Genomic DNA, 25,055 nt, shown 5'->3' with positions numbered 1-25,055 from the left:
TTTTCCAAATACTGTGGTTTTCAGAGATACCATGGTTATTTTGTATGGCAGGTAACATTTTTCCAGTGCATAAGAATCTTAGAAGCCAAGTGTCCTGAGGATTGAGTTCATTCTACTTCTGGCCCTGAGAGGTGGTTCTTATAAGATCATAGTCAAATGGATTGGCCAAAGTAAAAAAAAGAGAAATTATTCTAAATAGAAGCTCTAATTTGTAGCAATTTATTTATTTGCTGAAGGTGGAATGACTTGTGATTTTTTGGGGGAAAATAAATAGATTTACAGGAGCCAACTATCTTAACTGTCTTTATAGGAACCACTCCTTCTGAGATTTAAAAAAATAATAATAAATAATCTATTATCTACTCAACTTCTTTCCTTAGCTATAACACAGTACAATAATTCTATTTAGAGAATTAGGAGGGTTAAGGTGCCTGGGTGGCTCAGTCAGTTAGATGGCTGTCTTCAGTTCAGGTCATGATCCCAGGGGATCATGATGTGGGATAGAGTCCCACATCAGTCTCCTTTCTCAGGAGGGAGCGTGCTGCTCCCTCTGGCTGCTCTGCCTGCTGTTCCCCTCCCCCACCCACCCGCTCTCGTGCGCGCGCGCGCGCGCGCGCGCGCGCGCGCGCTCTCTCTCTCTCTCTCTGGCAAATAAATAAAATCTTTAAAGAAACTATTAAGAGTGTTAAATGAGATAGTGGAAGAAAAAATGTGAAGTATCATTAATATATCCTTTGGACCCATTTTCTTTTGTTCCTGCCCCCAGGGATGATCTATTAATATGTTGTTGATGTTGATTCTCAGAGCTAAAGTAATGGAATGGAGGGAATAACAATAATATCCTTAACTACATAATTTATCAATTCTGCATAAGGAAATGTTACTAGATAAAAATTAAGAACCCCTTAAATGCTCAAATGGACATGTACTATCAAGAATACAAATTATCTAATACTTAAAAAAATTATCTTCAGTCCATAGAACTGTATCTCTGTATTTAGATTTCATTTTTATTTTACTCTGTTTTGGGGTGGGGGAGGGACAGAGAGAGGGAGAGAGAGAATCATAAGCAGGCTCCACACCCAGTGGGAAGCCCAGTGCAGGGCTCCATCTCATGACCCTGAGATCACCTGAACAGAAATCAGTAATCTATACTTAAATGACTGAGCTATCCACAAAATTTCATTTTTTTTTTAAGATTTTGTTTATTTATTTGACAGAGATCACAAGTAGGCAGAGAGGCAGGCAGAGAGAGGAGGAAGCAGGCTCCCTGCTGAGCCGAAAGCCCAACGTGGTGCTCGATCCCAGGACCCTGGGATCATGACCCGAGCCGAAGGCAGAGGCTTTAACCCACTGAGCCACCCAGGTGCCCCCCAAAATTTCATTTTTAAAGAGAAAAAATGAACTTCCTTATACCCTGGAGCTGCTTGACAATACAACATATTTTTGTATAGTAAATTTTAAAAATTTAAGGCACCAAAAAATAATAATAATAAATAGCAAGAGAGCCCCCATAAACAACACAGATGTTGAGTAAGAGTGGGAGAAAGAAAATCCCATGGCTCTTCACACTCGTTTTAAGAAAAAAACAGGTCTGAAAATCACCACTCCATTCTAGTTGAGAGAGGTTTTTGTTGAGACTTTTTTAGATAGGGAAAGGAATAATCAGTAACAGAACTTTTATAAAATATACCTGTAGAAGTCAAAGTCAAGAAGGGCTTAATTTATTCTGACAAGGGAAGTAGCAACATAAACATCTCTTAAATTGTTCATTTTTCCCATAGAAAAATCCCCTTCTGGAGACCTCAGTATTGACTTGGACCCGAACTAATTCAAACACAAGTTCGTTTAAAAAGTAAACGCACAGAATAACCTTGTCCTTGTCTAGGTCTTTAGTAAACAAGAGAAGAATATGTGTTTTAAGAGAACATCTGCATCTATCTAAAACTGAAAATAAAATGTAGTATTTTTTTTCCTGACCTAGTTATTGAAGAATCCTGTTGATGAAATGCAGCTTTGTTTTATAAATAATGCAGTGCCTGCTTCTGAGTAGCTAAACCGAATCAGATCCCCAGGGAGAGAGGATATTGCTAGCAGACCCTTACTCTTACTGGGAATACATGATGCCACACAGTTTTCAGGTGGAGGGCCCTGAGTGGCAGTAGATTCAGTAAACCATGCCAGAGGCCAGCAATCCCCTTCCTTCCTGGGTCAGGATTCTGTGAACATAGAGCCCCTTCTCTGACTGTGGCTGGCAGACAAGTTTTTGGAGCACAAGTCGTTCTCAGGGCCCTTTTCCTCATAGTGCTATGTCTGTTTCTCGTTGCTTCCTTTCTCACTGCTTATTTCTGGGTTTAAGAGCTTGGTGTGGACTTATATTCAGTTTATGATTGGAAAAAAACAGAGAGAGAGAGAAACATTTTTGGACTCCGTGAAATGTGAAAGCCCATGACTTTTTATTTAAGTGACAGTGGGATCATGAATGAGTATCAAGTTTGACAAGGTGTGGGGAGAGCCAGTGCTGAGGGCAGTTGCTTGACAGTGTGGATGGGCGCCGCAAGAGGCAGATGAGTCCGTGGTGGAAGATCTTACTGAATTTAGACTGCCCTTTCCCATTCCCATTGGTAGTGCTTTCACTTCAGACATTGATTTCAAGGGCTCCCAAGCCTAGAGAAGTAAGGAAAAGATCAAGTTTTAAGAAGGCAGATGTCTGGGGAAGCTTCCTGTTATAGCTGGTCAACAGGAAATCAAGAATTGCTCTCACTATGTTCATTGGACATCGCTTAAATCTTTGGGAGGTCAGAGAGCTTTGCTCAACATCTCCCCCTGCCAAAAAGAAAAAAAAAAAAAAGTTTTTTTGGAAAATTTGAGTCCTGACTGTGATAGGTTTTCTGTAACCACTTCCAAAATCATAGCTCTGACATCCCTTAGTGACATCTCAGAGAGCTAATGACTTGCTTCCCTCAGGACTGTGAGGCTGGGGGTGATGGGGTTACCACGGGACCACAGGTTGTCTTTGCCTGAGTGAAGGGGACCTGAGAGAAGCAAATAGCAGTGCCATGTGTTGGCCCAGTGTGTTGTGTTTCCTTTTTCCCAGCTTCCTGTCGTAATTTCTCTCTCTGCAAGTCTCTACAGCCATTGAGAGTAATTAGGGCTTTCAAGTTTTGGAAGGACATAACATGCCTCTGAATAGATTCTATCCCTTGTCAGTCGTGAGGAGCATCACCCGGCATGTCTTCCTGAAAATACTAGTTCTGAGGGATGTTCATGGTGTTCATTGCTGCTCTAAAAGGGAGTAGGGAAGGGAGGATTACACAGTCAAATAAACTTAGGAAACTTTGGATTAAGTAAAGATTTTAAAAAAAACCATAAGACTTGTCTTGTTAGTCTTTTAGTAGGACCCCCTTCTGGCCGCAAATATAATTGATCCTAGAAGGTGTGGAACAGAGTGGGAGGAGGCAAGCATGTCATTTGGTTGTCAAGAGACCTGACACATACACATCCTATTTTTATTTCTTGGGCATTATCTTCACTTTTCTACATTAAGAACCAGTTCCATGGGCTTATTCAGAGCACTCCGGGTGACAGGGATGGAGTGAACCTCTTAGTCTGCTAAATATTCTGCTCTAAATATAGCAGAAACAACTAAACTGTGTAGCTGTGCAGATTTGGCTTCTTGATGGTTTTGAGTTAAGGAAGTAAATTGATTCTCTTCCTTCCTTAATCAGCATAAATTTGGTTTTCTGATGTATCCCTGAACCTCTTTTACATTTGCTTTTGAGCATTGGAAATGCAATTTTCACTTCGTTGTGCATTATTTAATTTTTTTAAAAAGTGTTTGTCAGGATTTTCTTTCTGAGAACTGTATCTGGCCAGTGGGTACCAAATTACAGGAGGAGGAGGGAAAGGAGATAAAATGGAAAAAGAGAACCAAGATGGAAAGCCATTTTAGGGATAAAGTTTATTTGTATGGGAAGACATTGTATATTATCCTTTCTCAATAATGGTGGTCTTATGGATCTTCCAGCCCAAATATGTTCATGAAGATTCCCTCATCCAGGGAGCTCCCCCGCGTCTTGTGTATATAGTGGGCACTGTACAAGCCTCTGTTTGGTGGTCCCACCAGTCCAGAAACTCAGAAGCAATGAGGCAATGAGAATTTTCTGTCAAAGCAAATTAAAATAATTATAGGCTCCAAAGGGTTAAAATTTATTTAACCCTGATAGATTTGCATACTGTTTATTTTAGTACCATTTAGGAGTTATTTACTTAGACCACAAAGTGTGAGATATCTGCTTCCATATTTATATGCCTGCAGCTGTACACATAGTTGACCATTAAGATTTCACATGGATAAACCATTAAAATAAAGGAAGAATCCAGTATTCATTTTGGTTGTGGCATTCCTGAGGTGGGGGAAGAGGGAGAACAAGCACATCATGCCCAGCTTAGAAGTTCCGAACAATGATGGCTGAATATTTCTAATTTTTCAGGTTGTATCCTCGCCACGCAAGTGCCCTGAACAACCTTGGAACACTGACGAGAGACACGGCAGAAGCAAAGATGTACTATCAGAGGGCTCTCCAGCTAAATCCGCAGCACAACCGGGCTCTTTTCAATCTTGGGAATCTCCTTAAGTAAGTAGAACATGTACTTTTCTTCTGGCAGCTCATAATTTCATTAAATCCTTTCCTTCTTAACACTCATTTGGTTGCGCTCCTGTCCCCTCTTCCCAGAGTGGAATAATTAGGGGTTTCAAGCTTTGAGAGGAGGTCATGTTCATCTGAAATAATTCTATCCCTTCTCAGTCCAAAAGAGCTAACACTTCCAGGGAGACACACTGGGAGATGTCCATAGGTTGTCGGTAGAGGGGTGGAAATAGGGAAGGGTTACATGGTTAGTTAAACTTAGGAAGCGCTGAGTTAGACCAAGAGGACTCCCCCTCTTGCAAGAACTGTTAATATGCTGAATGCCCTGTGAATCATCAAAAAGGCAATGTGGAATACGACATTTCCCAAAGTGAGCTTTGGGGTGAGGGTAAGGCATTTCCCAAGTGTTCCATGAATGTACTTTGGGCAAAGCACTCGTCTAGAAAAAGCAGTGTGCTCTAAAGCTACAGCCAGGTAACAGAAGCACGACACGTGTTCAGTGTGAACTAGCGGTTAGGAGCGGAACAAGGCCTGCCTCCACTTAATAATGGCTTTTCACCCCCTGCCCTGTGAAAGGTTGATAGTACAGTTAGTATCACTGAAGACTAAAACAGGGGTGCTTTTGCATCTTGTACTTTCATTAATACAAAGTCTAGGCATCTTGGTGATGGTGTAGTTTTGACAATAATGAAATGGTGGCAGTTTTGAAATTTAACTTCTCAACTTAAGAAAACAGGTTGAGAACATCAGAACTGGAAATCAGGTGAAGATGTTCGGAATGAGAGTGTGGTGATATATTTATCTCTGCTTGTTGGGATGCCGACATTCTCCACACTGGGAGTGCCTGGGTGGCTCAGTTGGTTGAGCGTCTGACTCATGGCTTCAGCTCAGGTCATGATCTCGGGGTGGTGAGATTGGGCCATGCGGTCAGGCTTTGTGCTCGGCGTGGAGTCTGCTTGCGATTTCTCCTCTCTCTCTCCCTCTGCCCCTTCTCCCTTGTTCTCTATCTCTCTCTCTCCCACTAAAATAAATAAGTAAATCTTTAAAAAAAAAAAAAAAAAGTCTCCACATTTACTGAATTGGTTTCTGAGTCTCTGAAGTTCTAGAGCTCTAGTCTGGTACTTTTAAAGTGAATGGTTTGCTTTGTTCTCTTTACCTCTCCCTAAGGGGATTGTCTTCCTTGCCTCAGTAACTCCATATGATGCAACTGCTACACCTTCTGTTTACTCCTTGAATTTGACATATACAGATAGATCCTGGTTCTTTTTTCTAATGTGTGTGTTAACGTGTGTTTTTATGTAATCCCGTTTGGGCAGAAGCGCTGGATTGGGTTAATCATAGAACAGTCTAATATGGTATGATGTGATAGGTGCCATCCTGTAGTTTTCTGTTCAGGAATGGCTTTGTCCAGGTACCGGAGCACAAAATCGAGGAATACTTTACAAAAATAAGTAAATGCAGGGAAAGTACAATTCAAATGAAAGGAATAGTATAAATCAGCAAAAAACAAATAAATGTATTTTTTCAAATTAGATAATTTTTTTTAACAACTTGATACACATTGAGAATGCTGAAAAACAACTAAGAATGACACACAGTGGGACACACTGTGACAGAAAAGCCATTTCAGTACTAGTCAGCTCCTATTAAAAATAATAACCAATCAAGCGATGTGTTGAAAATGAGTTCTAGTTATTGCAGGTAATAGTTGCAGGTTAATAGGGTGCTTTTATTTTACTCAGCTATTTTTATGAGCTCTTACTACTTCTTTATGTGAAGATCCAAGGACTCATTTCTTAAAGTCATTGTTGGCATCTGTTTATGTCCTACCTTTTTATTTTTTATTTTTTTAAGATTTTATTTATTTATTTGACAGAGAGAGACACAGTGAGGGAGAGTGGGAGAGGGAGAAGCAGGTCTCTCGCCGAGCAGGAAACCTGCTCCAGAGCTCAATCCCAGGACCTCAGGATCAGGTCCTGAGCCTAAGGCAGACTTCCAACAACTGAGCCACCCAAGTGCTGCCTCTGTGTCCTACATTACAGCCCAAATAATTTCATGGCTGGATAAAGTCCTTTCAGTGTTTTGGGGATACCTGGATGACACAGTACTGATTTTAAAGACCGTATCCCCAAATATGAGCTTTAATGGCAGTTCTTGTTAGGGATGATGTCCTGCAGTGATGATGATCATATTGTGCTGAATCCAGCTCTACTTAACAACGGCAGTCAATGGTCCTAAAATTTCATCTTGCCAAGACCTGAACAAGAGAGACACACTCTAACCTTCCTTTTTCAATCACATATTATCGCCATTAACTATTATCATGAATAAGTACATGTGAGTTACAATGATGAGGAATTGTTTTTTGGACCATGGTAATGGCTGTTTTTCACAGTAGGAGGGACTCCTGAATACTGAACATAGGATCTTTTGTCTCTTTGTCAGAGGTTTTGTCAAAATCAACTCTTGATGATTATCCAGACCAACAACAATGCTTTACATTTGCGTAAGACTACTTTTCTGAGTGCCTTTTGTTGTTGTTGTTAATGAGGCCCTCCTAGTAACTCTTTAAAGTAGAAAGGGAAGAAGAGGGAAGGGGGGGTCCTGAAAAGTAGAAATGCCTTGTACAAAGCCACTGTGGTTTGCCTTTTGCTTTTTTGATTCACATCAGAGAGTGGAGTGGCCATATTCGTGGAGATTATTCTTACAATCCAGGAAATAAAATCCTGATAATAGCTAACATTTACATAATACTTTACAGTTTACAGATAACTATTTTCATATGCATTACTTAATTTAATCTTTAATCTATCATGAAGGGTCTGATCATCCACATCCCCACTTGACAGAACCAAGGCTCAGAGACCTCATGTGCCATTGGCCTAGGCTCTGGCAGACCCAGGACTGAACCCCTGCCCTCAGACTCCTATTTCATTCATTTCCTTTACCCATGCTGCCCAAATAGCTCTCCAACCCAAAAATTACTTAATATTTAGCTCTTTAATGCCTTTAGGGAGAAAGGCCCATTTGGGGTTTGTTTTGTTTTGTTTTGTTTTGTCTTTAAGGAAACAATAATGCTTGTTTACATTATGACCCTCAGTAGCAGAGAGAGGTGACCCAGAAAATAGAGCTAATCCACATTTAGTTAAATCTGAATTTCATTTCCCATTTCCTTAATATATGTCTGCTCTTAAGTACCAATGGGTCAAAGACACCCCCCCCCAAAAAAGGATATTTTAAATTGTGGTTAATCTGATCCATTTTACTGTTTAAGATTTTTACCCTGTTTCTTATTAGGCAGCTAGTTTTTAAAATTGTGCCCCTTTTTTGTAATCTAGAAGTTAAGAACCTGAGCATCTTTTTAGACACAAGTGTTAGATTTGATCATCCTTGAGAGCAGGGTGCTATCATTATTCCTATTTTATAAATGATGGAACGAAGGCTTGGGGAAGTAATGTGCCAAGATCCCTTAGTGAAGAAAGAGGAGGCCAGGGAATTGAACCTAGACCTGTCTGACCACACTTGACTGCCTCCTTGTGACTCACCTCAAAACTGGGGTACAGTCTGGAGTAGCACCACCCCACGGAAATGTCCTGAGAGCCAGGATCTGTGACTTAAAATTTTCAGGTAGCCCTGTCTCGGGACATAAAAATGGTGGAATTTTAATAGTGGATTTTATTAAACCTCAGTATATCTAAAATATTATCATTTTAGCATGTGGCTAATATTAAAAACTAATTTTAAAATTGAATGTAAAATTATTACTGAGCTAGTGTGCACTTTTTAAAATAAGTAATCCTTCCTTAAAATCCAGTGTATGTTTTATACTTACAGCCTCTCTCAGACTAGTCACATTTCAGGGTTCAATAGCCACATGTGGTTAGTGGCTGCTGTATTGGACAGCACAGACCTTTATAAATGACCCTGACTTTGAGAGAAATGTAAGACTTTGTCCAGACCAGAAGCTCTAAATAAAATGTGATTCTGTCAGAACATCCCAGAAATCTCATAGCACTGAAGACAAATTTCATTTGAATTCTTGAATTATATGACATACAGCTTTAGACCTGTTCATAGCAATAGACTTCAGTGAATGTTATCCAAATATATTTGACCTCTTCCGTGACCATTTCACTATTGAAATGGTCAATTGACACTAATCTGTTATGATTCTGTGTGGCATATTTGCCATGTGACAGATTGATAAGGAACAGCTTTCCATGCCAGCATTTTTAATTTATATTAATTATTGTCAGCTTTGCTTGGAACCTAAAATGTAAAAGAAAATAGGCAAGATTGGCATAAACTTTTTATGGATGCAAAGAGCAGAAGTCCCTGATGGCTCAAGAGAATATAATCGAGTATGTAAATTCAGGGCATGGGAAAATATTTTTGTGACTGCTTGGGCAAAATGGTTGCTAGTGTTTGCTACTGAAACAATAAACCTCTTACAGAATTACATCATGCCTCCTTCATTGCCAAAATTCCCTTCCATTCACATGATAGGATATGGGCATTATATGGGTGTTACAATAAATATTTATAATCAAAATACAGGAGAAAATGAAGTGGGATGTCCAATAATTCAACTATGTAGAAGTTGAATTTCAAAAACAAAATACATTCTTTAGTCTGATCCTTTAGAAATTAAATCCTAAAAAGGAAAAGGACATGGAAAGAAGGGTGACCATTATCTTTGAAATAAATGTTTAGGATGTGGCTCTGGCACTAGCTATCTTACCTTTTAGTTTCTAAAACGGAGATGATACATTCAAGATATAGTTCTCCTCTTCTCTGCTTTTCAGTTGAAACCTCAGAGAATCCCACATGCCAGCCCTCTGGGTAAAGAATAGCTTTTTGAAATCCTTTCCATCACATGAGGATGTCAGCTTTGGGTGGGCAAGTTCTGTACTTTTCTGTTGGAGGGAAATCTCACTCTTTGCCCCTACCCCCTTGGTGACCTGTTGGAATTCAGAATACCTCCAACCTTATTTATCTGTAGTCTCAATCCCATTACAGCCCCTCCCCAACTTGAATCAGTCACCCAGTTGCTCTGCCAGCTTCATCCCAGGACCCCGCAGGTCCCTCTGGTTCTGCTCTGCTTCATGTACCCACCAACATGGGTGGTGGGTACCTGAACATAGCCAGGCCACAGGCTTTTTATGCAGACCTTTTTTTTCTCTTCCTTTTTCTTCTCTACCACCTGAGTTCTGATGTTCCTCTTTGACCTCAACCTCTTAACTCTGCCCACCCTTCCCTTTCCCATCTGTCCTTCCTACTGACCCTTTGGTGGGGTTGTGATGATGACCTGTCACCTCCTAGCTCCTCTCCAGGCTCAGTTGTCTTTTTCTAAGATCTTCGTGTTGGCATGCTTTCCATAACCAGTGTGATTCCCCTCTGAATCTCTCTTTCCTGCCTACACTGCTCTTCACCACTGCTACAGTCTCTGTGCTCTCTAATTTTTATTCATAATTTATAATCCCGTCTCTAATTTACCCCTTTCACTAATGCATGTGATGTCAGCTTAGACTCTTGCACACCTTGACCATCATTTACTTGCCTGACAAGGCCCCCAACTCAATGGACCCCATTGCCTATAGCTCAATGTACCCCGTTGCCTACATTTTGCTTTCTCTAGACCAGAACTTCTCAACTCTTTTCATTATCAGCCCCCCACTCACCCCCTAGGAGCCTTTTTAAGCACTTTTCCCTAAACACCCTGCCCCAATAAATAGTCAAGAATAAAATTTGTTAAATAGCATTGAGCTTTGGGAGCCCACAAAGCGTTTCATGTCTAGTTTTATTTCTTATATGTAATCTAATCTCATTTTCACTGCACACCTCCACGCCAAGCAGCAATTTTCACCTCTGTTAGGAATGGATGCTCTAGACCTTCATCCATTCTGTCAGGTGTTGGGGATGAAAACCAGAAATCTGAGTTGAGGGGGACCCTAACCAAACTCTGAAGAGAGCATTGTGAAACAAAATAGGATCGGGGTTAAAGCTGGTCGAGAGTCATCCTTTATGGTCTTAGAATGCTGTATCTCCCAAATATTTTGTTCTTTTCTTTCTTACCTTCCTTAGTGTCCATACACACACCCAGAAGATAACATCACTCCTACTTTTACTAAGAATATCCAAGTCAATTTTTGCAGCTTCCCTTCTTCCTTAAAATTTCCTGTTTGTTAGAAGACTCCCCCTTCTTTTGCTCTTCCACAGAAGAATTTCTTGCCTCCTCAACACCGCCAGAACTTACATCATGTTTATGCATTGTTTGTTGGTGTTTTGAAATTGAGTCATAATGGAATAAAGTGGAAAAAGTGCACAAATGTGGGTTTTGACAATTCTATATACTCTTGTAATTACCCCCAAAATAACATGGGACGTTTCCATCACGCCAAAAAGACCCCTCATGCCTCTTTCCAGTAATTTCCCATTGCCTTGAGGCAATCATTGTTCTGATTCTTTCCACCATAAATGAATCTCACGACCCTGGGATCATGACTTGCACCAAAATCAAGAGTCAGATACTTAACCAGCTGAGCCACTCAGGTGCTCTTCATTTGCATTTTTATCTTCTGTTCAGTGTTTCTACCAAACTGGATTCTCTGTGAGAGGATGAGACTGTTTACCTCTTTGCTGAAGATTTGAGAGTTACGTGTATATACACAGATTGCTAATTGTTAAAATATTTTTGTGAAGTCTCTCTCCCCTACCAAAACTCTGTCATTCATGCTGTGATTGCTAATGAATTGAGCATGAGTGCATTGTTTTAAACCAATAGTATGGTTTTCAGGGACCGGTCCCTTTTCTCAGTCCCTTTTTTAGCTGTGATGGCTGCAGTAAACTCTGGAGACGCCAGAAGACAGCCTGCATGGGAAGTACTCTGAGGGAGAGCAAGCTTGAAAGGACCCCTGGTTTTTGTTTATTCTCTTGAAGGAATTGGAATGTTTTTTCTCTCCCTGCATAAATATTTCTGACAGAGGGCAATTAAACAGGCCCGACTGCTTTGTCAAATACAAGAATGTTCAGTCGTCTCCCCTGTCCTGAAAATTATCCCCCTTGTACCCTCAGGCCCCGACCTTAAACTCCATAAGGTTCCCTGGTTCCATTTGCAGTCCAGTCTCCTTAAGATCCTGTGCTGGGCTCTGACATGGAACAACTCTTAACCAGAAACAGAGCTTAAAGAAAGTACGAGTCAATTTTGAGAATAAGAGAAATGAACAAGGAAGTATTGAATCACTACATTGTACTCCTGAAACTGATATGGCACTCGTTGTTCATGAACTGGATTTAAAATAAAAACTTAAAAAAAGAGAGAGTGATGAGGGCCACTATTGGGAATTTCTTTTTGGATGCATTAGCCTTCTTCAGGGGACCAAGCATCTCAACTTTTTATCTTAAGTCCAGTAGATCAGTGTTGCCCTGACACAGAGGCTAAATTTGGAATCTAAGTTGTTAAAGATTGTCAGGCTTTCAGATCTATTTTTAGCTCTGCCTAGACCAGGAGGAGAAACATGAAGGGCAGAAAGAGGAATATGCATGTTCTCCACGTTGCCTCTGGCCCACGCTTGCTTGTGGTCTGCAGGAAGTATGCTGGGAAGCCCTGTGGGGACATGAAGCTTGCCTTGAAGTCTTCCTCCCACATCCCCTTCCCCGAGGACCCAGCCTGGTGTTTTCACATTGTACCACCTGTCTGCCGGGCAGCATTTCTGGGCTCTCAGCCCTCAACTTTTCTGCCACCTCTCCAACAAAGAGTGACTAACATGCTAATAGCTGACACCTGCATGACAAATTACAAAGCCCTTGCTCATGCCTTCTACGCCTGTCCACTCTCGAAAGGGTCCATAGACAAAAGGACAAGACTGATACAAAGCGAAGGTCAAGCAAAGCTTTATTTCGTGCCAAGCATCGAGAATCAAACTGACCGGCCAGGGCCGTCTCTTGCAAAGAGGCGACCCCTCCCAGTCTCACAGACTAACTTTTATAGAGTAAAGGCCATACGGTTGAGCCTGGCCACACACAGGTGGCCAATTGAATTACAGTTCACCCCATGATAGTCATTTAATTCAGCCTATGACCTTGGCTGGAATTGGCGCCTTTGTCTGGCACCTGATAGGCAGGGCTTACACTCCTTGGCGGGTAATACCTGCGCTTTCCCTTGGTTGGACGTTTCCACCTGGCCTGGCTCATCCTTGGTGGGTAGGGAGGTAATACGTGTGCTTTAACTGATTGGACATTTCCACTTGGCCGGACACGTCCTTGTATGTAGGCTCCGTTATCAGGGGCTGGTCAGTCATATTTCACCAGTTCTGTTTGTAAGTGCTTTCCTCTTGGGGGGAAGGGGCAGGTTCAATCTAAGTTTACTGCATAAACAACAAAATGGCTCGCTCTGGCTAAGTAGGCCCTTATACTCTGAGTAGTCAGAGGATAGGCACCATCCCCCTCCTATCACAGACAGGGAACTGGGCAGGGAGGGGAGGGTTGTGAGCACTAAGCTTTATGGAGTGGGACCTCCGTAGCCAGTGCTTTCTGGTACTTCTTGCTGTGTCTTTCCTTAGGACCAGGAGCTATAGAAGAACTTCATGAGTTTGGATCTCAGTTCTACCAAGTTGTAGTGTGTGACCTTGGGAAAACAATTTTATTTTACAGTGCCTCCTATTACATACTTATAAAGTAGAAATAATACTAGTAACTTGTTTTCATGAGTACTACACGTGAGAATGCCTGTATGTACTTAACATAGGACCTAGCCCCCAGTAAATATGAAATAAGTTTTAGCTATGATTAATTATTAGCCCAGGGACACAATTTCCCACTTTAATTTGAAGCTCAGCTTCTTGGTATAAAATTAATAATGAGTCAGAAGTAGATAATGCATTTTCTAGCCCCGTAGTTGAACAGCTGTCAGGCAATATTCAACCCCCTTGGGACTCCGTATCCTCCTTTTTGAAATAAGGGATGGGATGAGGCGATCAGGTAAATCTAACTACAAGAGTCTGTGGTTTTAACTGTGACTCCCTTAACTGAAGTGGAAGATCAGAAAGGAACTTAAAAGTCCCTTCTCTCTTCAGATGTAATAGTTGCACTGAGACAGCATTGTTTTTGCTGCAAAATTAGTCGGCTCTGATGGAAATTCCACATGGGAATCTGACTGAAAAGTAGAGAAGGAGCAAGCGGAGCTAACATTGACTGCATCGTCCCATGCACCAGACACTCCTCTAAGTGCCCTGCCTTCATGCATTTATTGCACCTGTACAGATGCCTGGAGGGTAGAGATTAATGTACACATTCAGCAAATTTGGCCACTGAGGCACACGGAGCAAGAATGGCTAATCCAAGTCGTATGGCTAAGGAGGGCAGAACTGGGATTCAGACAGCAATCAGCCGGAACCTAAAACCAGCCTGTTCCCAATCCCATTGCATCATCACAGTGACCCTTTATCTGTGGGGTGAATGAATGCTGGCTGAACAAGGCTCTTCTCACTGCCTTCTCCTCCAGGTGCCAAACTGGGAGCACTGTTTCTGTGCTTTCCTTCACATCACGGAAGGGCTTAGTGTAACTGTTCATGTGAGCTTTGACATGATGCTGGCTCGGGACTATTCCCCTTTGCTCCCCATTCACTTCCCTGCACTCGTGGCACAGAGCTGGCTTCTGATGTGCAAGAGCGAGGCCATGGGGGGCAAGCATCCTGCTGCCGGTGTTTGGGACAGTGATCTCACTGAGTTGATGAAGACATCAAGAGCTTTCTAAAGGAATGAAGCAGTGGCACCTGGGCGGCTCAGTGGGTTAAGTGCCTGCCTTTGGCTCAGGGCATGATCTCGAGGTCCTGAAATTGAGCCTAGCATCATGCTCCCTGCTTAGATGGGAGTCTGCTTCTCCATCTCCCTCTGTGCTCTCTCTCTCTGTCACTCTTCGCTCTGACTCTCTCTCTGATAAATAAGTGAAACAAGAGGGACTCCTGACGAACATTTCCTCAGCCAGCCTATTTCCTGGGCCAACTCCTATGTGAGGTCTCACGTGAGCCGTGTCTCTATCTCGGCCGCTCTGTAACTAGCCAGCGTCAGAACTTTCTTCCATTCTGCTCCTCAGCTTTCAGCTGGGGAGAGGGGTGTTAAAAGCAACCAGAGCTTGACCACCCGCACCACCCAAGGTGAGCACCCCAGCTGCCTCCCGTTGTGGCTGCTGTGACCTCACTCTGATGCAGGCGCATCTGTATTGGAGGAGGGTGTGAGGTCTAGGTCATCTACTCTCTCAGTGCTAACTATAGTGATTATAGTCCTGAATTGAAAAAAAAAATGCATTCTTCATCACCCCATAATATGAACCCGCCCTCCAGACACTTCCTGTATGACTTCTGTAAGGAAAAAAAAAAAAGTAAGCACAACTAGCATGTTCACCTGTAAACCCAATGCTGTATTTCCACAGCATTGCCCAGAGATGTGCTCAGTAAACTTGAATAACATAAAAGAGGCTACACAAAGCCTGACCCAATTCTCTTCTTTTTGTATATAGGAGAGATAGTAGAACCATTGAAAACATGTGTATTCTGAAAAGCTCATCTGTCAGATACTTGCAATTTGACTTTCACAATTCTGTTTTTCAGAAGACCTGGTCAGCTCTGTGGGTCCCCCTCCATCTCTCTCCTCCTCCCAAAAATCATAATCTTTTTCCTTTGTGAGACACATCATTTTGGAACCCAACAACAACAAAACACTCCCAACCATGGAATTGTAGCTAGGGGAGCTCCCCAGCACTCCCAAATTCACACTGTGGTTTACGGAAAATTTTACTGTTGCCAAGTGGGTTGCCAAATCCATTTATTTCTGTTGCTGGCATTTCCTAAATTCTCCCAAAATGTCAATACTTTTTCAAAGCAAGCATCTGCTTTTCATTTAAATGAATGTGTTGTGAGATTTTAGACAGGAATCCAAAAAGTTTTCTGAATTGACAAACTGAAAGGGTTCTTAATTACTAAAAGAAAATATGGTGAAGCCTTATTTGCTTTCGCTAAATATCTGTCATTGAGGCTGAGCCAGGAAAGTGAGATGATGCAATCGTTTTTACTTACCACACGAGAAAGACAGCCCCACTACTGTGTAACCAAAGGGAAAATTCCCTGGGAAGCTACAAAGGTTTAACGGCAAAATTTGCACATTATGAGCAAGATCTAATTTCTACTTAATGTTTCTCTCATGAAATCAATGATGAAGATGTTATTGGTCCCAGGAAGCCCTTCTCAAGTCTTTTAGCCTTTTGGAAGTTCCTGGGGGAAACTTGAGAGAGTAGAGTTTTGCTTGCAGAATATTAGGAGATTTTTATTTATGTTATGATGCCTGCATGGATGACACAGGCTCTGAATGCACAGTGTAGGCAAAGAAAGAAAACTGCCTCTTCCAACAGCAGTCTTTCTCAGAGTCCCCTCCACCCCACCACCTCCCCCTCCTTCTCCCCTTCAGCTTGCCTATCATCCAGCCAAGTCAGCTGGCCACTGTGGTTGTTCTTTTGGCTCTGATTGTCCCAGGGAGTCTTCTTTCATTTTCTGGCTTTCATCATCTTCCATTTAGCATTATACCCAGGACCAGTTGAACAGGCAAATCTTACACAGAACCAGAGCAGAATTTCCTGAAGCATACACTCAGGACCACCCTGAGAGAATCACCTGAGGGGCTTATTGAGAATAATGATTTCTGGGCCCTACCCCAGACCTGCTGTATCTTAGGAGGCCTGGGGTTCTGCATTTTATCCAATACCCAGTGATTCTTAAGCACTAAAATTTGAGGCCAGTTAATCTTGGAGGAAAGTGAAGACCTAAGTATTTTAGGCCAGGAAGGATCATTGGTCCTCAGCTGCTCCAGTCACTTGATGTTTCCTTATTTGGTGAATAAAGAAAAACAGGGTGCCGAGAGGTGATAAATATTATCACGCTGGGACAGTTTTACCCTTACCTGCTCATGTCACCTACCCAGGGATTCCCTAATGGTTCCACCAGTGCTGGTTGAACTCCCAGCAGAAGCTCTGATGGTTCTCAGTGTGACATGAGTTCCAAAGGGATTCAGAATTTTCCTTTCTGTAACTTCTAACCGGAGGGGTCTGTCCATGGGCGATGTGCTGAGGTTTGATTTTTATCAATTCATTCACTAGTTATGGGCTACTTATTGCAAACTTTTTCTGTATTCAGAGACCCTGTGGAGTTAGAGCAATCGCATGCTTGGTCAATTCAGACGCAAATGTTATTTTCTTATTTTTCTTGTTTTGAATTGACCTGTCAATTTAGTCTAAATGGACTAACAGAGTAGTCCTCTATAGATGGGGCTTACGCTGAAAATTTCTCCAAATTGCTTCTGATAGATCCAAAATGAATGTATTAGGAAGTTTTAATGCTGTCTAATGCTGGCCCAGGGGTGATCTGTACTGTCAGAGCATAGTAATTCCCATTATTAAGAAATTGTATAATGTCTATTTGAAATTTTCTGCCTCTTTTTTTTTTTTTTAATATCTTTTCACATGGAGTTAAGTGCCTAAACCTTTCTTTTCTAAGAAACATTCCTGGCTTTACTAAAGGAGAGGCTCAAAATGGCTCCTGATTCTTTCTTGCCCAAATATTCACCTTTAGCAATCACCCCTAAAAATGCAGACCCTCTCCTTTATTCATTTTGGCCTTGTCAGCTGGGTGGTTGACTTAGAATGAGGTTTCCAGGGGTAATGACTTGTTTGTTAGGGGTGTGATTTTACATTTAGTGCAAAGTACTCATTTGTGTATTTAATGATGATTTAAATTGTATTAAAAATCCGGGGGACCTGCGTGTCTCAGTCAGTTAAGCATCTGCCCTCTGCACAGGTCATGATCCCAGAGTTCTGGGATCGAGTTCCACATCAGGCTCCCTGCTCAGTGATTCCACATCAGGCTCCCTGCTCTCCTCTGCTTCCTCCTCTCCCTCTGCCCCTCCGCCCATTTGTGCGTGCTCTCTCTCTTTGTCAAATAAGTAAAATCTTTTAAAAAGATTATTGTGGTATCAGAAAAAGATCACTCTGATGTCTAGCTTTAATTTCTTTATTATAAAAGATTTTTTTTTAAAGATTTTGTTTATTTATTTATTTGACAGACAGAGATCCCAAGTAGGCAGAGAGGCAGGCAGAGAGAGAGGAGGAAGCAGGCTCCCTGCTGAGCAGAAAGCCTGACTCGGGGCTTGATCCCAGGACCCTGGGATCACAACCTGAGCCGAAGTCAGAGGCTTTAACACACTGAGCCACCCAGGCGCCCCTAAAAGATTTTTTTTAAATGTATTTGAGAGAGATCACAAGTAAGAGAGGCAGACAGGGGTGGGGGTGGGAAGCAGGCTCCCTGCTGAGCAGAGAGCTCCATGCAGGGCTCCATCCCAGGGTCCTGAGACCGTGACCCGAGCCGAAGGCAGAGGCTCAACACACTGAGCCACCCAGGCGCCCCTAGCTTTAATTTTTTGTGAATCGTTTGAAATATGGAAGTATATTACTTTTTTTAAAAAAGATTTTGTTTATGTATTTGAGAAAGAGAGCGTGAGCAGGGGAGGGCTGAGGGAGAGAGAGACAAAGAATCCCAAACAGACTCCATGCTGATTGCAGAGCCTGACTTGGGACTGGATCCCACAACCTTAACTTCATGACCTGAGCCAAAATTGAGTCAGACACTTAACCGACTGAGTCACCCACATACCCTGAAAGTATATTACTTTTGTAATAAAGTAGGAGGATATTACATTCTTCTTGTTTTAAAAAATTAATTTTAAAAAAGGGAGATAGGTTATAATGAGTGATTTTAGAAACATTAAATAAACGAATTAAAGCCAAAGCAAACACAGTACTTACCGTGTACCTGAGACCCAGGGAGGTCTGATAATTTGCCTAAAGAAATACAACAGTAAATGGTAGAAGTAGAATTCAAAGCCAGTCCTTCTGGGTTTTGAATTTGTGCTTTTAATCACTAAACAGAGTTAAGGTAGAGAAGCTGCTAAGTGAGGAGGAAATGCTCAATAAATAAAAACTATATTTGTCATTTTCTTATGATTCTAAAGCTTGGGATGCTTCTGTCTTCCTTAGAATTACTTCTGTAATATTGAAAGAACTGTAAAATGGAGATATAAAGTGGATGATAATATTATCCACCTCTAATTCATTGGGATACTGAAATGCTTATTTAAGATTTACAAAGATTAAGAATAAAAGAATAGTAAAACCATGTTTTTTTTAAGTTAATTTAACAATTACTGAATTTCTACTATGTACAGATCATTGGGATTATAAAGTAAGATTATAAAGACATGGGTCTTGTCTATGAAGGAGCTTAAAACCTAGTAATTATCTCAGAGCACCTAATGTTTAAGAGAGTGAATGCAGACGTGCTGAGTGTGGCCAGCCAGTGGAACAGGACAGATTCGAAGTTCTAGATGAAATCCTGGTGACACAGTAGCTGTGTGCTGGGCATACGTCACTTAGCTCTCCAAAGCTGTTTATTTTATTCAGGTGTTGGTTGCTGGTATTGTTTTCAGAATCTTAAAAATTGCAGTAATTATGCCTAATTCATTATACTTGAGAATGAAAATAAAGAATGCAAAAGATTCACTTACTGTATCCTTAGCAGAGAATAAATGTTCAGCAAACAGCTACTGGGAAATGGGAACTATTGACAACTTGCTTGCATGGCCCACTTATGCGTGGACAGACACACCCCCCCTCTACGAGGCAGGGGCAGGGGCCCCTCTGTGCTGCGCCAGTGCCTTAGAGAAGAAAAGTGAGCTGGAGCCCAGATACTCTTTGGAATGTTGAGCTGAAAAACAAAGAGCAACTGTCCCTGTGGGAGGCCGGCCTTCTTGCGTGGACCAGGGCAAATCACTGACACCGTCGGAATCTCACCCTCTTCCCTGCTGTAAATTAAGGAGGATGAATTATACCCATAATTCTCAAATCTGAATGGCTGTCATATTCTCATTGAGTGTTTGCTATTAGGAGGCCCACCCTAGGAACACCCAAGGTCTTTTTGAAAGCTCTTGAAGTGATTTTAAGGTTCACAGGGTAGAAAAGCAGTGAAGTCGGTGATCTCTCAGGTTCTGTAGGATAAATGCCAATGTAGTCTGGCTGGACCAGTGGGTACCTGGTTATGTTTGGAATGTTGCTCAGAACCACATTTTGGAAGGTTTTAAACAGTCTATCTGTACGCAGCAGGGCCTCAATGAAGATTTTTATATAAAGGAATGTGTTGAAGGCAGTGCTCTAGAAAAAATGTGTCTGTCAGTTGTCTGCATGTAGTGGAAAGAGAAGAAAGAGGGAACTAGAAACAGGTTGGGAACGAAGGTGTAAGCAAGCAAAACTAAGTAAGGCACAGTCTAGTTGCGAGAATTGCAGTATTGCTGCCATGTTTTAATTAGTATGAGACAGTGGAGAAACATGAGCTGTAATGTGGGAAAAGGGATGCCTCTGAAGCCAGAATCAAACGGAAATAAAGTTCAGTTCTCATGTGGTAATTATAGTGCTTTATGACCAGAGAAGGTCCTAGGGAGATGAATTATCTACTCTAAGTTACTATGTCAAAACCACACCTATTTCATAAGCTCCCACCAAAGGCTGAGCAAAAGAGGCACTACAGAGGAACCGTCTCTCCCCACTATTTCTCTCCCTTTCGGAAATAAAAACAGCAAAATTACTGCTTGTGAGTTTCTCAGGGTTTTGTTAAAAAAAAAAAATTTTAAGTATGTGTTAAAAGTGGCATGTGCCTGACACCTCTTGGTGTCTAATGATTCTTGAAGGCTCAAAGAAGCAGGGAAAAGGGAAAATCATCCAAGAATGCAGAGACAAGAGGAAAAGTCTTAATCTTTGCATCTTGGAATCCTCCTAACCCAAATTACATGGTGAGCTATTTTTCTGAAAATGTGTCCATCCTTCAAGAGATTAATAAAGTTTTTCATAAAGAATTAAGTTTCCTGTGAGGAACTTTGTTGCTAACTTTTCCGCTGTGTCCTATGAATGTTAATGGACAGCCTCAAGTGTTTAGATTCCTAGGCTGCATTAAGTGGTAATTAATCTCACCAAGTTCATATATAAAAGGTTTAAGCTGCCGTTCTAACTGATGTGAGCCATGACAAATGAAAATCACTGAATTTTTACTATCAAATTGTTGTAGGTTTTTTTCCTGCTGATTCTGAAGAATATCCTAGCTGGTACCCAGTAAAGATGGGGGGGACCCTTAGGCTGTGCTCTCTGCAGTTCAGGGATTTCTTGTTTTTCTTTCTTTTCATTCCACTTCTTTTACCAGTTACAATGCCTAGCACTTGGCAAGTGGTTAGTGTTTATGAAATTGTATTAGTAGCAAAGTTGATCACTGCCAGTGTGTGTGTTTTTGGCTTTAAAAATACTGATATATCAGGGGGCACTTGGGTGACTCAGTGGGTTAAAGCCTCTGCCTTCAGCTCAGGTCATGATCCCAGGGTCCTGAGATCGAGCTCCACATCGGGCTCTCTTACTCAGCGAGGAGCCTGCTTACCTTCCTCTCCCTCTGCCTGCCTCTCTGCCTGCTTGTGATCTCTGTCTGTCAAATAAATAAATAAAATCTTTAAAAAAATAAATAAAAATACTGATATATCAGGATAATGTCCATGTGCCTCCCCTGTGGCACTAGCAGGAAAGAGAACTGCCACCCAAAATATTGGTAATAATTCTGGGGCCTTGAGTCCTCTCTGAACCAGAAATAATCCCTTTCAGGAAAAGACTAAAATGAATAAAACAGAACCAGCCCAGATTTTCAATAAAACTTTGATGATAAAATAGCCAGTCATTCTTTGTCAGCCAATAGTCACAGTATTTCCTAACTTGACATATTAGGTATAAATTGTTGCCTCTTAGATATAAAAGCTCAGGTTAACGTGAGCAGTTTGGCTGGCTTGTCCCTGAGAGATGGCTCAGCACACCTTCCACATCATTGTGAGCTGGCTCCCATGAATGCCTCCACAATTGTTCCTCTGAGGGTTGAGGTTTCTGGTTAACAAACTTATAAAATACTAAAGCTTTCAAGAAAGTGCATAGGAGGAAAGAGAAGGTAGAAATATCAGTGAATAAACTGCAGCATCATTTACATCTCTTTCCACTGAGAATTCAGAAGCAGAAACTATTGGCACCTTGAGACAATCTAGTTAATTCATTTGCAGTGAAATCCAGAGGAAATCAGGTTATCTTTGCTAAAAGAAATGAGATCTCAGCGTCTAATCAGAGGATTTAAACAAAGTGTTATTAAAAGATGTTTTTTTTCCCTCTCTATAATCTCTAGGTCCCAGGAGAAAAAAGAAGAGGCTATCACCTTGCTGAAGGACTCCATTAAATACGGTCCCGAGTTTGCAGATGCGTATTCTAGCTTAGCTTCATTGTTGGCCGAGCAGGTAACTGTGTCCTTTGAACTTCACATATTAAAAAATTTTTCCTGTTGAATGTATACACTAATATTATCTAGATTTTGATGCTAATGGTTCAATTTGTAAACTCATATTGGACAACCAATTTCTATGTCAGTTTTCTTCTTGACAGAAATGACAAGTGTACCTTTCTTACTCCAATACTCCTGGTCTAGTGAAGGTAGCCTTTAGACACAGATGGTCCATTAGAGGTCATTGGTATATTCTGTGTCACTTTGAGACAGAATCTGTCAAGAGCAATACACAAGACACACCTAGATGGCTCAGTTGGTTAAGTGTCTGCCTTCCACTCAGGTCATGATCCCAGTGTCCTGGGATCGAGCACCATATCAGGCTCTCAGGGAACCTGCTTCTCAACCTCTGTGGGCCACCCCTCCTGCTTGTGTTCTCTCTCTCTCTCTGACAAATAAATAAATAGTTTAAAAAAAAAAAAAAAAAGAGGGGTGCCTGGGTAGCTCCATCAGTTAAGCATCTGCCTTTGGCTCAGGTCATAATTTCAGGGTCCTGGGATTGAGCCCCACATCAGTCTCTCTGCCCATTGGGGAGTCTGCTTCTTCCTCTCACACTCCCTCTATGTTCTCCCTCTCGTATAAATAAATAAAATCTTTTTTAAAAAACCTCTAAAAATTTAAAATAGAATGAGTGAATGAATGAATGAACAATGCACACTATTTGCTTATTTTATTGCTATTTACTTAATTTTTCTGGGGAATTGCTGATGGACTCAGATCTCCAAACTCAATATGCAACCAATTATTGATACTCTTAATAGATCTTGTGTCTCAGTACCTGTTAAAGGATCACATGAGGCTCATAGAACAGACTCTGAAGAGACAAACATTTCTGGTGGCATAAAGGGATATTTTTCTTCCCCTCCTTCTCTTTACTTGTATCTAAATGATTGGATACTATTTTTCAGTGTTTTGGATACATGTCGCCTACTAAGGGGAAACAAACAAATTATCTTCTCTAAATTGATGATACTGTCCTGTTGGCACATGTAAGTGCCTTCAGTAGACAGTGGATTCTGCTCTCACACAATTGCCAGACTGTCTTTAAAGGTTTTATTTATTAAAGGTTTTATTTATTTATTCGACAGAGAGAGAGATCACAAGTAGGCAGAGAGAGAGGGGGACGCAGGCTCCCCACCGAGCTGAGAGCCCGATGTGGGGCAATCCCAGGACCCTGAGATTACGACCTGAGCCAAAAGCAGAGGCTTAACCCACTGAGCCACCCAGGCGCCCCCAGACTTTCTAAAAAATCAAAGTCAGCACCTTGCAAAGATGCCCTATAGCATTCTGTTGGCTTAAATGTGATGAACGTTGGTTACGTAGAGGTGCTATTTATATTCAAAAAACTTTGGAGGTTTCACCAGGATGCCAATTTAGAATTTTCTGTGGATATTTAAGTGTTAGAAATGATAAGCTTAGTTTTCATGCTCTGCTATTGTCCATGTAGTGTAGTTGGGCTTTAGACAAAAACCCATGCCTGTGGTGGGTGATTTCAGTGCTATTTTAGCACAGTGGTTAAGCGGACAGGAGGATGGTCGTGTTCTGTGTATGGTATACACTGGCTGTCCTCAACTACCTTTGGCTTGTGTTGAAGCAGACACTGTAGGAGACTTCTGAAGCAAAGATGGATTCTGCCATTGTTCCTTTTTCTCAGCTCATCCTGTTTTGCTCATTTTCATAGGACCTTTCCCCTGCCTTTGCCTGGCTGCGTGTCTTGCCATTACTCAGACATGCCAAGCATGCTTCTCTCTTGGGGCCTTCGCACTAACTGTTCCCTTTGCCTGCAGCACTTCTCTCCCAGACATCATAGAGTATCCTTCCTCCTATCACGCTGGTTTCTGTGCAAAAATTGCCCAATCAGAGGGGTTGTCTATGATTACCCTTTTTAACTGCCAACCTCTCACTGCCCATCATGTTCTCTGTCACTTTGTCCTGCCTTATTTTTCCCAAATAGTATTTATCATCATCCAACACACACATATTTTTAAGATTTCATTTATTTATTTGAGAGAGAGCATGAGCTAGGGGTGGGGGAATGGTGCATAGAGGGAGAAGCAGACTCCCCGCTGAGCAGGGAGCTGAATATGGGACTTGAATTCAGGACCCTGGGATCAATGACTTGAGCCAAAGGCAGATGCTTAAATGACTGAGCCACCCAGGTTCCCCTAACATATGTTTGTCTGTGATCCTTCTCCCACCACTAGACTATTTAACTCATGAGAGTGGCCATCCTTTCTATTCATGGCTATATTCCCATGTCCTTCACATTGTATGCAATCAATAAATTTTGAGTGAATAAATGAATCTATATGAACTGAAGGATATATAGTCCCTCCAATCCAGTACATATTCTGAATTTTCCTCTTATATTATGGGAGGACTAAGTATGTAGGCCACACTGTTTTGTAATTGATCATACCCAAATGTAATGTGTTTGTCCTGCACTGAGTGGTAGTATGAGGACCACCATGTGCAATTGCTCTTCATAACCATAGAATCAGGGATGGTCTTGGGAACAGCCCTTACTACCTCATGCAGTGTCGTCTTTATGAGGACTCAGGAGAATTTCTCTCATCTCAGTATTGGGAAAGGTTCTGCTTCTGAATTGAACTTTTTTCCCTTTATTTTTAATCTAACACAGGAAAAATCTTGTAAACACTAAAAAGGGTCAACTCTATTTCCATTTTCCTTGCCCCCAACCTCTGACTAACAGCCATCTGGACTGTATAATATGCTTTTCTGTAGGTACCACTTTTATTCCAGGCTTATCATTTTCCTTAAATTATTTTATTCAAGTTTTATTTCCAATTCTTAAAACTACCTCAATTTCTTTGTGGAATAATGGGGTATAAGTAAGCAAATACACTTCACTCTTGAACAGTGTGGGAAGTAGGGGTGCTGACCACCTGTGCAGTCAAAAATCCACATATTGACTCCCCCAAAACGAAACTACTAACAG

The 25,055-nt window shown here is 41.5% G+C and overlaps 1 protein-coding gene across 2 annotated transcripts in view; it reads left to right on the top strand.

Moving 5' to 3' along the window:
* The window catches only part of TMTC1 (transmembrane O-mannosyltransferase targeting cadherins 1), a 264,007-nt gene that overhangs the window by 205,936 nt on the left and 33,016 nt on the right, over positions 1-25,055 (top strand). For both annotated transcript variants that reach the window (XM_013057825.2, XM_004755702.3), the window contains 2 exons: positions 4,494-4,637; positions 21,944-22,052. In XM_013057825.2, the coding sequence (XP_012913279.2) occupies positions 4,494-4,637; positions 21,944-22,052 (253 nt within the window). The remainder of the gene's footprint in view (positions 1-4,493; positions 4,638-21,943; positions 22,053-25,055) is intronic.

Source organism: Mustela putorius, unplaced genomic scaffold (genome assembly GCF_011764305.1).
Source record: "Mustela putorius furo isolate JIRA1106 unplaced genomic scaffold, ASM1176430v1.1 tig00537227_pilon_pilon_pilon, whole genome shotgun sequence".
Lineage (NCBI taxonomy): Eukaryota > Metazoa > Chordata > Mammalia > Carnivora > Mustelidae > Mustela > Mustela putorius.
Note: the sequence above shows the minus strand (reverse complement) of the source record. Positions and strands in the feature narration are given on the sequence as shown.